Source organism: Xiphophorus hellerii, chromosome 19 (genome assembly GCF_003331165.1).
Source record: "Xiphophorus hellerii strain 12219 chromosome 19, Xiphophorus_hellerii-4.1, whole genome shotgun sequence".
Lineage (NCBI taxonomy): Eukaryota > Metazoa > Chordata > Actinopteri > Cyprinodontiformes > Poeciliidae > Xiphophorus > Xiphophorus hellerii.
This window is the reverse complement of record NC_045690.1, coordinates 6117172-6131264: the sequence shown is the minus strand read 5'-3', so window position 1 is coordinate 6131264 and position 14093 is coordinate 6117172. Positions and strand designations below refer to the sequence as shown.

Sequence of the window (14093 nt, the reverse complement as noted above, 5' to 3'; positions counted from 1 at the left end):
AGCATTTTGAAAACAACTTTCATGCCGGCTTTTAATAGGAGGTGATGAGTTTATGATTTAGAGCGGAGTCCTCTGAGAGCTCATGTCTGGGTTTTTGGGCTGTATGAGAGGGTTGGAGTCTTCGATCAAAGCCTCACCGCAAATAATTGTGTCTGTTTTATGTGTCGCCATGTTTAAAGACAAGAGTCACGTCCTGTACCCGCGTGCGCCAGTTTTCAACAGGTGACCTTGGAGAGGAATGCATCAAGAAAATCTCGGCCCTATCACTAGAAAATCTGAGTTACTGAACAGGGCTGGCACAAACCTTTTTTGGGGCCCCAGGTGGATTTTAATTCGGGGGCCCCTCATACCAATATGTCAACACCAGATACTTCATTATTCCTAAGCTAAATTATACCTATGGGTACCAACTATTACAGAGTTGGGTAGTAACTAGTTACATTTACTCAATTACATTTACTTGAGAAAGTTTTTTTGAAAAAAAAACTTTTAGGTGTATTTTTTACTATGTTGTACTTTTTACTTTTACTTGAGTAATTTTATTATGAAGTATCTCTTCTCTTACTTGAGTAAAATTTCTGGATTTTCTCCCCACTGGATGAAAAACAAGCATGTTGTAACCAAACATGTACCAGACACAGACACAAACCTCCAGTTTTAGTTAGTTTCTTTAGTTTTTTATTGAAAGAAACTGATTTGAAAAAAATTATTTTGCCTGATTTATTTTTTGTTAGTTATTTGAATTATTTAGTTATTTGAATTGTTATCATCCCTAAATTTTCATTTTCATCCCTAAAATACCAAAATTTCCACTTTATATTTTGGTCCATCTGATTATGTATTTTCTTAAATATTAAATGACTGATCAGTTACTGAGTACTTTAGCAGACTTTTTACCAGATACATTTTACTCTTATTTGAGTAGTTTCTTGAGTGGCTACTTTTACTTAAGAAGTGTTACTTTTACTTAAAAGTATATTTTTTGGGTACTCTGCCCATCTCTGTTCTATTACTAGTCATTAAATTATGAGTTAATTTACATTGCATTATATTTGAATATAATTTAAAAGGAAATTAATTGCTGTAATCCAGAAACTCAATATCATACACACATTTATGATGTATTTCAAATGTTTTTATTTCTGGTAGTTTTGAAGATAATGGCTCACAGCGAAAATAAAAAATAAAAAATTTGTTATTATTGTAGAAATTATAGCCTTCTGAAAAGTGAGATCATCCTCTAACCTGTATAGTAACTCTGTAGTTGGTCAGGGTTTCTTTTGCATGAATTCAAAGATGTTTTGTTTCCACATTTTTCCTTCCACTCAACTTTCCATTCCAAAGGTTTGTAGTTTTTTGAGTTTCATCATAACATAGTACCTCTGCATTAAAAAGAACAATTTTTATTGGTCTTATGTAATGTTCAAATTTTCTAAAAAATAATTAATTTCAGGTTTTCATTAACTAATCTCTGATGATCAAAACAAACAGAAATAAATGCTTAAGTGCATCACTCCGAGCTGAATAAATAATTTTTTTTAGCTTTCTGAATGAAGACATCCATCTCTATGTTTTACTTAAACACATTTAACCACATTTATTTGATTTATGTGACAGCATCAAACTGAAACAGAATAATGAAGCTTTGGTATGCAGGTAAAAAATAAAAAAATCAGCTTTCGTTACTTCTTCAGTGGAAAAACCCACGCATTTTCTGCTAACGTGTTGCCATTGTCACTACCTGAGCCCCCCTACCCCCACCTCACCTGCACAAACTAAAAGCTGACGCTCACAGCTACAGGTGCAGACTTGTCCTGTTAAAATAGCTGAAAGTCATTCCAAGAAAAAAAAAGGTGTTGTATGAATGAATTACCTGTAAAACGTCTCATTAGCAAAGACGCGTTTCCTTCAAGCGAGGATGATGATGGACACCACTGTAGGGAAATGGATAACCTTTTACATAATACGCCGATGGCAGCTATCAACTCCGAACACAAGCTCTTTTAAATTATTCAGAAGACATAATTAATAGCTAAAAATACCAGATAGTAGATGAATTAGTGTATTCAGGGTGTAAATTAAAGAGAATAAATAGATGCTGTCAGTGTATTGTGCTCACCAGGACAATGCGGCTCATTGTTCTGCTCTTATTTGTTGTTCTGTTCTTAACTTTACTTCTTCCTCATCATTGTGCATCACTTTGAAACTCCAGCTCAGCTTTGCTAGCCTTATTTTACCGTGTGTGTGTCCGTGAACCAGGTTTTTATATCCTTGTGGGGACCCTACATTGCGAGGTTGTCGGGACCACTGCTTCTTGTGGGGACATTTTCTTGGTCCCCATAAGGGGAAATGTTGTTTTTGGGTTAGGGGTTTGGTTTAGAACTTTAGGTATGAATTGAGTTTTGTATGGGGTTAGATATGTGATGGTTAGGGATAAGGTAGAAAACGAACGGAAGTCAATGTAAAGTCCCCACAAGATACAAAAACATGACTGGGTGTGTGTGTGTCCTCATAAGCCAAAGCATGTGTGACGGGCGGGCAGGGCAGTCTGCGGCCGTGGGGCACATGTTACTTGTTTAGTTTGGTTTTCATCAGCTCCCCTCTGTGTTCTGTTGTTTATTCTCCCCCCACTTCTTTTTTTTCTTTGCTCTCTCTCTCTCTCTTATCTTTTTATCTTCCTCTTTGTCTCTCGGTTCCTTTGCTGAACTCTGAAGTAGTTTCTGCATGTTTAAACAGAATCTCTTTTAATCCCATGTTTGTTTCCAGTAAAGCTGAGCAACCGCAACGCTCTGACGCTGGGTCGGAGTAGGCCCGTCACGATAAATTGATCCAGAAGTTATCGCGACAATCGATAATGTTGTTTTGAGACGATTTATAAGTAATATTACGGTAATAAAAGAACATATTCTCAAAGATCAGTAAACTGTAAATTCTAATAAACATTTAACACTGAAACTAGAAGACATTTTAAATGTCCAAAATAAACAAAACAACAAATAAAATCAATTAAGTCTCTGTAAACAAAATTGTCCTTCAAAAATGGCTAGTTGAGGCTGAAGTACCAAACTGAAGACTTTTATCTTCAAGTTTCTGGTAGAAAGAGAGAAAAAAAATTGATAAACAATAAATCATGCCAATGGAAATTTCTGAGTTTGTTTTAATTTATTATGCAATTAATTGATTTACTAATCATTGTTACCAGGCCTGTGTGGAAGTTCCCATATTTTATGTCACATCCCCAAATCGATCAGATTCCTTCCAATAAATATCTGATCGACATTATTAGGAATAATTGCAGTCTCACTCACATCTAGGGCTGAAACAAATAATCGGATTAATTATGATGAGTCTGTTGTCAAAATAATTGGAAATTAATTTGTAGGACTGTCGATTCATGCAATTAATCTGGAAATTTTAAATGGGAAAGAAGTAAATATTCCCACTTTCCAGTGTAAGTATCATAAACCTCTCCTGAATTTTTTTTTTCCTTTCAGGGTCAAACTGTTTCTCTCCAGCCTTTGCCCCGAATACAGGAGGTTCTGTACCAGTACAAACCCCTCCAGGTTGAAACCTATGGACCTCCAGCACCCGACCTGGAGCAACTCAGCAGATTTGGGTATGAATCTCTCTTTTTTTTTCGAGGTTTGCTGCACATCCAGGGACCAAATCCGATTAGTTAATGCAGATTATTTTGGATCAAGGAGTGTGCAACCTGCAGCTCTTTGAACCTTTCACAACATCTCTTAATAACTCTTTCTAGAAAATGAAAAAGAACCTATGAATATTTATAAATATAGATGTAATAACAAATGCAGGTTTAGCAGTTTTTCAGGTTTTTATTTGCATTGAATTGCAACAACTAAATGATTCTAAAAGTACCAGTAATAAGTTTTTGGATCTATTTTTCTTCTATTATTATTGAAAGTTTGTTTTTTTTACATAATTTCACGGTATATGAACGATATATCAGCACTAATATCGGTATCAGCCAATATGAGTCATTTTTTAGCAGTATCAGTATTGGAAATGTGCCAGTATTAACAACCCAGATATATTTCCATCTTGTTGCCATTTGTTTTTTTTCGCTTTTCACCGATGGTGTCAAAACGGTAGAGAAATATATTATAATGTATAAAATCGGTAAATATTGGTTATGGGCCATAACAGCAGCATCAATGTCAAATATCAGAATCAGCAAAGCGTAGCGCTGCATCCGTGCATAATTTACACAATTAACATCACAGAATAAAAAATGTATACATTTTTTAGTTTTTGTTTTGTTTTTCTTAATGTAGAATCTGAAAAACGTAATAAATTTGTGGTTCTTTAAAAATGGCAGTAGATTTCCTATTCATCAAAAATTTTAAGTTTTAACTTTTCTCTTGTAAAATTTGCTTCTAGAAACAAATTTAATTGAGCTAATTGAGGTCAAAAATGTGATTTTGGATTTTAAAGGTTATAGAAGAACATGTTGACGATCTCCCAAAAGCATAGATTTCTACATGGCCAATACACCAGATTTTATTTATTTATGAAGTTTTTAATTTGATTTTCCTTCAGCTTCATAATCCGTACTTGAAGTAGAAAAATGTTATTTTACCTGCATTCTGTTTTAGTTTAGGCATTAACATTAAAACTGATGTTTGGAGTTACTTAATTCTATCTGATAACTTTTGAACATGCTCACAGCATTTATTTCATATGAATTTGGTAATAATGCCAAGATAGATTGAAATTTGATGTATTATGTATGTCAAACAGGTTTTTAAAAACAAGAAAACGAGTAATCAGTAAGACGAGATAAAATGTGGATACACCAGGAACAAAATAACTAACTTACCACTACTTTTCTGTTTGAAAGTTAGTAGGAAGAAGTGAGCATTTATTTAATCCTACCTCTTATCTCAATTTAATGAAATATATTACCTACCAACTCAATAATTATCAGAAATTGTGTTTTGACATTTTCTTTGGTCAGTTTTTTATTTACCACAATTTTGTCTTTGCAAACTTCTTGAAAGTTTCTCATTTTTATCTCTACAGGATCTAAATTAGCAGCTTGTTGTCATTATGGTAATGCAGTGATATGGGGATCTACTCCTCTGCAGGGTCCCTGCTTTGCATAGAAAATAATTTCAGTATGCTGAAAAGTTTCTTTTTAGGTAGCCAGAAGGACCTGAAAACAGATAATCATGTCATGCAAATCATTAAAATGTAAGCATAAACAGTTTATATATGTTGTTGTTGATGTTATGGTATCATCGTGCATTTCTTCTTTAAGTCATATCCGGACCATAAATTCATGTTAGTAATGTTGCATCTCTCCAGCCAGAAACAATCAATCTATCAAACTGATGGTTCATGAAACTTTATTTACAATTTTGCTCATTAATACATTGCAAGAACTTAATGAACAAATCGAATAAAGATGGTCAAATTACCATACTTCTACCTGATCTGACAGAAACAATGAGTTACTTTCTTTTTAACATGAAGTGGAAAGATAATACCTTTTAAAGTTAACATGGTATAAAACATCAGTTAAATCAAAAAACAAAAGCAAAGCTTTTAACCCAATGAAAATTGTCCCAGAGCCAGACAATTCTTGGCAGTAATCTCATTTCCTTTGCTCTAATTTCGAACAAGGAAACACAGCAATATACAGTTTTACATGAGCAAACCACCCTATTTGTTTTTAGCTTATAAAAGCACAGAGCATGCTCATCTTCAGGCTAGTTGCCTAAGGAAATTCTGCTGAAGATGAGCATTTAACCACACCTTTTAAACACACACTTTAGTTATTTGCACTTCAAGGTCTAATTACGGAAGAAGTATGCAACGTTCAGAGCTAAAAATAAGAATGTAAATATTGAAAGGACACTATTATCTGTTTTCCAGGCACTTGCTTCCATTTTATAACCCTAACTGCGTTACTTTCAGTAATTATAAAATTGCCTGTATACATCAAACATGAGTTAAAAGAATTTTTCTCTGCAATTAAACGCCTTGAAATTGGGCCTTTGTCTCTTTAAGAAGCTCCTGCTCTTTCTGACACTTTGCTTTCAGTACGTCATTACAATGCCCTCCTCCATTAAGCCTTTAATATTGTTCTCCGAAGCGTTGCACCGAAAAGTAATTTATATAAGCTCAGCTCACAAAAGTCAATTTTACGTAATAGTACCCCTTTAAAAGGCCTTAAACTTAAATGTATGAATTTTCAAAGTGTTTTGTCTTACTGAGGAAGAAATGGACGTGTTTGGGTGATGCCCATAACTATCTGCTCATCTACAAATTACTGGGAGGAGTTTCAGCTATTCCTGAACAGGGAGTACAGCAGTGAGCTGAAAACACTGCCTTGTGGCATCCCAGTGTGAAGCAGATTTGACTGCCAGTTGTCATAGCTTGTGGCTTTTTAGCCAAATAACTAAAACTGGAACTTCTAACTTAAATGGTTTTTCATATATCTTGACTAAGAAATCAGATTAAAAATTAATTAATTAACACCTGTTCCAAATTACATTTTCTCCTAAACAAAACACTCAGGATTTGATCAAATCACCTACAAAGTTCTTATAGAATCCGCTATTGGAACAAAAACAACAATGCATATCACCAAGGGAACCCCATACACACAATAAAACACAATGCACAGCAAAAACACTAAATATTCCCAAGTATTTTTGTCTTGTTTCTAGTGCAAATATCTCCATACACTTGAAATAAGACGAAACTAACTAATACGTAACTTTTTAGGAAGATACAGGAGCTTGTTTTCAGCAAATAATTTCTTAATAGTTGATGAAAAAGTATGTTATAGGTGAAATAATTTGCTAGTGGAACTACTACTTGAATATTTATACTTAGTATTAATATTAATTACTTAACATACTTTCTTATATCTTTCTCAAATGTTACTTGTAAGTTAGTTTTGCCATTTCAAGTGTATGTAGATATTTAGACTAGAAGCTAGACAAAAAATACTTCTGTGTTTTTACAATGAAGTTCTGAATGTGGAGACAAAAAAAACACTAACGTACAAGTAACATTTCAATATGATTCCTTAATGTTGATGAAGGAATTATCAATAGTATAACTTTTTCCACCCTTAATATTGATGAAAACGTTCTAGTTCAGTTGCCAGATTATTTCACCTATAACATGGGAAAAATGTCAATATTATTGAATTATTGACTTAAAACAAGCTATTATATCTTTCTGAAAAGTTACTATGAGTTAGTTTTGTCTTAAGTGTACTAAGCAGTGTTGTAGTACTCGAGACAGGTCTTGGTCTTGAGACCATGTTTTGGTGGTCTCGGTCTCGGGTGCTGAGGACTCGGGATTTTATTTCAAGACTAGTAAAGACTGCAACTGTGGAAATATCATTAAACTTACAGCATATTGTCCAGTGTATTTGTTCACGTTTGTCACTGGATGCAAAACTGCACCGATTAAAATCCAAGCAATAACGTGACTTACCAATTACGTGTTTCTGTTATTCCCCCTCTCCACCTTTCACTCGCACGCGGCGCTCCAGACATGCACAGTGGTTTCCTTTGAGCGGCAGAAGATGTCTGTCTAATCATCAGTATTAGAATTGCGCTGCATAAATCATAAGAAATCCGATGCCGACAGCTAATTCAGCAGCGCTTCGCTGTCACAGACTATGGGGACTACGTCTAACCTTTTCTGTCACTTAGAAAAGAAGCTCAAAGAAAGGTTAGCTCCGTTGACGTGACATTAGCGAAGCTAGCTGCACAGAGACACATAAGCATTTGTGATGAAAAAAAGTCACTCACTGCGCTGAATTATTGTGCGGAGTTATTGACTAACGTGTTGCAGACTTTTGGACAACACTGTGTCCAAAAGTCTCCAATATAGTGATGTGACATTCACGAATGATCCGAGTCTTCTGAACTTCTCTTTACTAAGAAGATACGACCGGAGCCTCACTGAGAGCCATTCTTTGTTCTTGTAATGCAGTAGCTATCATTATTTTATTTAATTATATACATTGATATTTATTTAATTAGCAAATAAATAAAACACAAGAACGAAAGAGCATGCAGAGCATGCGCATTGCTCATTGTTTTCGTTCAAAGTGGCAGCTGTAATGTCTGCCATGATGACAGACATTACAGCATTGTGCTGCCTGGCTTCATGCAGGGGGACAGAGGGTGAGAACAGTCATGGTGAGCTCCTTGTGCTTGGTTACTTCTTGCTTGTTGTTCTTTGGTCAGTGTTCATAGTTGAGCGTTGTTTACCGTCAGGCCTCAACTGCTATTGTTTAATGGTGCAGACAGCGGTGATTTCTGACATGAATGATATGGGCAAATGCCCAGGGCATTATCTTTTTAGATAAGCAGAACAAAGAGTTTGTTTTGCTTTTAATATTGGCTAATTTATTTCAGCTCTAAGTATTTAATATCAAGGGAATGTGAATCATTCAGATCAATTTGATTAGCAATTTTGATCATATTTCACATTTTATCGTGTCATGTAGCGCGGGGCGCTGGTCTTGGTCTTGACTTGGTCTCGGGTTAGGTGCTCTTGACTACAACACTGGTACTAAAACATTTTCACTATTAAATAGACCAAAAATACTCGGTAAGATTTTGTATTTTTCAGTGCATACTATTTATGAACACTGAAATTGTGAAATCTGTTGATCTTGGAGATCTTCTGGGATCTGTGCAGCTCGTCAGGTCTGGTCCATTTCATTCACGTGACTCTCCTCTGATTAACAGAGAAATGGAGAGAAACATGTAGCGGCGGTAGCGAGGGAGGGGGAGTAAGAACTATCACCCCCGCCAGAAGCCGCCACGGTGCATCTGTAGCAGGGTCCATTAACACACACAGGAAACGCTTTCCCCGACAGCCCCTTTGGGCCAATCAATCCAGGACGCCATTGGTCCAGTCTCTCTGAGTGTACGCTATCCATCAGACAACCCAGCGCCCGGTCGTCTGCAGTCCAACTGCCTGGCATTACAGTTTGCCCACACACTGAGAGGGAACAGCTTTTATTGGGTGACATAGACAAAACTGGGGTTAGTTGTTTCTGGGCACGCTCACCGACTCAGATCGCTGCTTCATTCTGACAGGATTCATTTCAGATGTGAATATTTGAGCAATATAGCCGTCTGCATCGATTACTTAGATAAAGGTTTTAATGAGTTTATCCCTTTAGGTTTACCTCAAAAAGGACGAATGTCTGGTGAAACATTTCAATTTGTCTGTCTTAAGCTGTTCTCACCTGATATTATGATAGATTTGGTTCGATTGAGAACTAAAACTGCAACATTTGTTTAGTTTTCAGACTGCATTGAGTCAAACAGTTCAAACTAATCAAAAAACCTGCTCCCCTCTTCCCCTATGGTGGTGAAGCTCTGCAAACATACAAAATCCTACCAAATATTTTTGTCTAGTTTCTAGTGGAAATATCTCAGTACACTTGAAATAAGACATAACTAACTTACAAGTGACTTTTCAGCAAGATTTATGGGCTTATTTTAAGTAAATAATTCCTTAATGTTGGTTAAAAATAGTACTAGTTCCACTTGCAGATTATTTCACTTATAGTAAGATATTTTTCCCTTGTTATAAGTGAAATAATCTGCATGTGGAACTAGTACCATTTCATCAACATGTTCTATTGACATGTCTTATTGACAATGTCCTATAGCTTGCTGAATAGTGACTTGTAAGGTAATTTCGTCTTATTTCAAGAGTACTGAGATATTTGCAGTATAAACCAGACCAAAAATACTTGGTAAGGTTTTGTGTTTTTGCAGTTTGAACAAAAATACATTGAAGGAAATGACACAAAAACCTCCAGAGAAAGCTTGAGCTCAATTCAAAAAAGGTTGTTGGATTTTTCTTTGGTAAAACACCATGAGCTATTTCTCCCACTAGCTCTAGCCTTGTGTGTTTGTATTGGTTGCTTTTACCCAGAATGCCCTCCACTGAATTCCACTTCCTGGTTTTGAAACAAATATTCACTTCAGCCAATCTGAGATCCAGATTTTTGTTTGGACCAGAGTTCACTTTTTTTTTTATTCAAATCAAAGTTTGATTAAGCTTTCACACCTCCCCAAACGAACCAGACTCTCTAAACAAACGGTCTGGAGTTTGTTTAAAGCAGACTGAACGTGGCTGGTGTGAATTCACCCTTATTTACATGATGTATTCAGAGAAGTGCTGAGGTACTGCTTCTTTTGGTCAGGCTAATCAATATGCAGATGAAACACATCTTGCAATTTTGCTGCGTGCTAAAGCTCAAAGTAGGGAGGAAGAGGAGAGGGGCCCCTTGTCAGCAGTTCGGGGGTCCAGAAGGACCACTGCTGGAGAGGAAGGACTACAGGCTACAGAGATAAATGAGCAACACCAATCCCTTTGGTGAAGGAAGCAGGCAGGGACACGGACAGGCTAGTTCAGACAAACCACAAGTCCCAAGATGCATTGTTCTGTTAAGTAAGAGCAAGAAATACTGCTGACATTTCTGCTCACATTGCAGCTTCTGATTCAGCTTGGTTTGACCTTTTGTCAGATACACAGATAAGTGAGCATGTAGACCTGCACATGGTGTTTTTTTTCTTCTTCTTTTCTTCAGTCTGGTGTGTTATTGTGTCAAATGCAGTCATGCTAAAAATTTTCCTCCTGCAGTTCCAGCATGTCAGAGGCAATGGAACAAACGCAACTCTGTAAATATTAATCAGACGATGCAAACGGCACGCCGGCAACTTTTGAAGGGAAAATGCTCGCATTGGGTGAAGATATGGATGTAGATGAGGTGGAAGGGGCTGTTAGGGGGCAAGTACTTATTTTAAAACATGGCTGTTTGTCTTGGTCAAGCCCCACTGTGACAGCAGCTCCACTGGTGATTTGTCTTGGACGCAGACGTCAAGTGAGACCGGAGCGTTGAGCTCATGCTCCCCCTCCCTCGTGGCCCCGCGGCCCTTTGGGGCCGGTCTATTGCACAGGACGTCCAGTCAACGCAGGACTGACTGGAGCCAGTTTTTTCTGCATCTTTCCCCTTGTGTCTTTTTTGTCCCTTTGCCCCCTCAAAAAACCGCAGGAGCTCCACTTGGCTGCCAGAAAAAAGAAAGGCCACACCTCTTTTGCTGTCTGTACCTGAATAAATATGGGCTGAGCCGACCTCGTATATTAAAGACAGCTGCCTCCGTACTGGAGCGCTGGAGCAAAGGCGGCATGTTCGGGCTTTGGGGGCCTCCGAATGTACCAGTTCAGCTTCCACACTGAAAAAACACAAACTCTTACCAAATATTTTAGTTTAGTTTCTACTGCAAATATCTTACTACACTTTAAATGAGACAAAACTAACTTACAAGTAACTTTTCAGCACAATGTAGGAGTTTTTAAGTCAATTATTCCTTAATACTGATGAAAAAGTTCTAGTAGTAGTAACATGGTTGATGTTAGAAGCATTTTTTTAGCTGCAGATGCTTTCTTTGCTGCAATTAATCACACATACACTAAAGGAATGCTGTTATTGCATTTTAGGTAATAAAATGTTATGCGTTATTAGTTTATTTGCATCTATTAATGTATTTCCAGTGTAGTATAAAAGTGGCTAAACGCAAAATCTGCAGAATGTGACAGTATTTTTTATCCCATTAATCAATTACTTGTCAATAATCAATAGAATAATCGATTACTAAAATAATCATTGGTTGCAGACGTAGTTTTAGGTCCATAATTCCTTAATGTTGATAAAAAAGTACTAGTTCCACTGGTAGAATATTCCACTGCCGCCGTTACCTAGCAACCCCAGCCAAGCCCAGCCCGTCGCCTAGCAACCAAGTTCTAATTCCACCGGCTGATTGTTTCACTTATAACGTGGGAAAAATATCTTGTTATAAATGCAACTAGAACTTTATCAGTTTTAAGGAGTGACTTGAAACAAAGTTCATTTTGTCTTAAATCGAGTTCAGTAAGATATTTTCACTAGAAACTAGACAAAAATACTTGGTAAGATTTTGTGTTTTTGCACAAAATCTTGAGTCAACAGCCTCTCACTACAAAAACACAAAATCTTATCAAGTATTTTGTGGAAATATCTTAGTACACTTGAAATAAGACAAAGCTAACATACAAGTAACTTTTCAGTAACATATGAGGTCAAGAAAGTAAATAATTTGTTAATATTGATTTTAATAAAGTTGTAGTTCCACTGACAGATTATTTCACTTATAGCAAGACATTTTTTCCATGTTATAGTGAAATAATCTGCCAGTGGAACTAGAACTATAAAGAGTTATTTACTTGAACAAGCAAGTACACTGCCTGGCCAAAAAAAAAGTCGCCACCTGGATTTAACTAAGCAAATAGGTACAAGCCTCCTATTGGATAAGTGCTGCATAGGCGATTATCTTTCAGCTGGCAACAAGTTATTTAACCCCAGCTGATGCAATGAGTAACTCCTCATTTCTTAAACAACCATGGCAAAAGACACATCCTGTGGTCGTGGAAAAGACGTTAGTCTGTTTAAGAAGGGTCAAATCATTGGCATGCATCAAGCAGAGAAAACATCTAAGGAGATTGCAGAAACTACTAGAATTGGGTTAAGAACTGTCCAACGCATCATTAAAAACTGGAAGGATGGTGGGGAACCATCGTCTTCCAGGAAGAAATGTGGTCGGAAAAAAATCCTGAATGATCGTGATCGGCGATTACTTAAACGTTTGGTCAAATCAAATCGAAGAAAAACAACAGCAGTTTAATTGTGAACGCAAAAGCATTTCCACACGCACAATGCGAAGGGAACTCAAGGGGTTGGGATTGAACAGCTGAGTAGCCATAAGAAAACCTCTAATCAGTAAGGCTAACCAGAAAAAAAGGCTTCAGTTTGCTAGGGAGCATAAAGATTGGACTCTGGAGGAATGGAAGAGGGTCATGTGGTCTGATGAGTCCAGATTTACCCTGTTCCAGAGTGATGGGCGCATCAGGGTAAGAAGAGAGGCAGGTGAAGTGATGCACCCATCATGCCTAGTGCCTACTGTACAAGCCTGTGGGGGCAGTGCTATGATCTGGGGTTGCTGCAGTTGGTCAGGTCTAGGTTCAGCAACATTGTGTGCCCAAAGAATGAGGTCAGCTGACTACCTGAATATACTGAATGACCAGGTTATTCCATCAATGGATTTTGTCTTCCCAAATGGAACGGGCATATTCCAAGATGACAATGCCAGGATTCATCGGGCTCACATTGTGAAAGAGTGGTTCAGGGAGCATGAGACATCTTTTTCACACATGGATTGGCCACCACAGAGTCCAGACCTTAACCCCATTGAGAATCTTTGGGATGTGCTGGAGAAGGCTTTGCGCAGTGGTCAGACTCTCCCATCATCAATACAAGATCTTGGTGAAAGATTAATGCAACACTGGATGGAAATAAATCTTGTGACACTGCAGAAGCTTATTGAAACAATGCCACAGCGAATGCAGGCTGTAATCAAAGCTAAAGGCGGTCCAACAAAATCTTAGAGAGTGTGACCATTTTTTGGTGGTGACTTTTTTTTTTGGCCAGGCAGTGTATATCTTGCTGAAAGTTATTTATAAATTAGTTTTGTCTTATTTCAAAGGTACTGAGATAATTGCAGTAGAAACTAGACCAAAAATACTTGGTAATATTTTGTGTTTTTGCAGTGAGCACCAACAACCCTTGCACAGGCTGTCCTGATGTGTGAAGGTGTGTATGACTTGTTACAGAGGGTTTGACCCCAACTGTTTGAGGTTTCCATAATGGCTTTCCATTGCTGCCCTTCTCATTGACTGGCAGGTACCCAGAAGTATGCGTGAGCTGTGAGAATTATGAGCAGACTGCAGCGCTGCAGCCTGCGCTCCAAATGTCCCTCCATGGCTCTGTGCTTTCATGTCGAACAGTAAAAAGCCTTTAATAAACAAAATCAAAGCAGAAGTAAATAGTTCTTCGAAGACCCAAACAGAAACATATGATGTTTACGTTCACATGGCTGTTGTGTGGATAGCAGCACATTGCACCTACAGGACTGCAGCGGTAGCTGTGAAACCGCTGGCGCCTCACCCTGTCCCGCCACCACAAGAGGCCCATAACCTGCATA

The 14093-nt window shown here is 37.4% G+C and overlaps 1 protein-coding gene across 1 annotated transcript in view; it reads left to right on the top strand.

Annotated features, from left to right (window-relative positions):
- The window catches only part of mnat1 (MNAT1 component of CDK activating kinase), a 56553-nt gene that overhangs the window by 24093 nt on the left and 18367 nt on the right, over positions 1–14093 (top strand). The window contains 1 exon segment of the mRNA XM_032546340.1: positions 3495–3616. Coding sequence (XP_032402231.1) covers positions 3495–3616 — 122 coding nt within the window.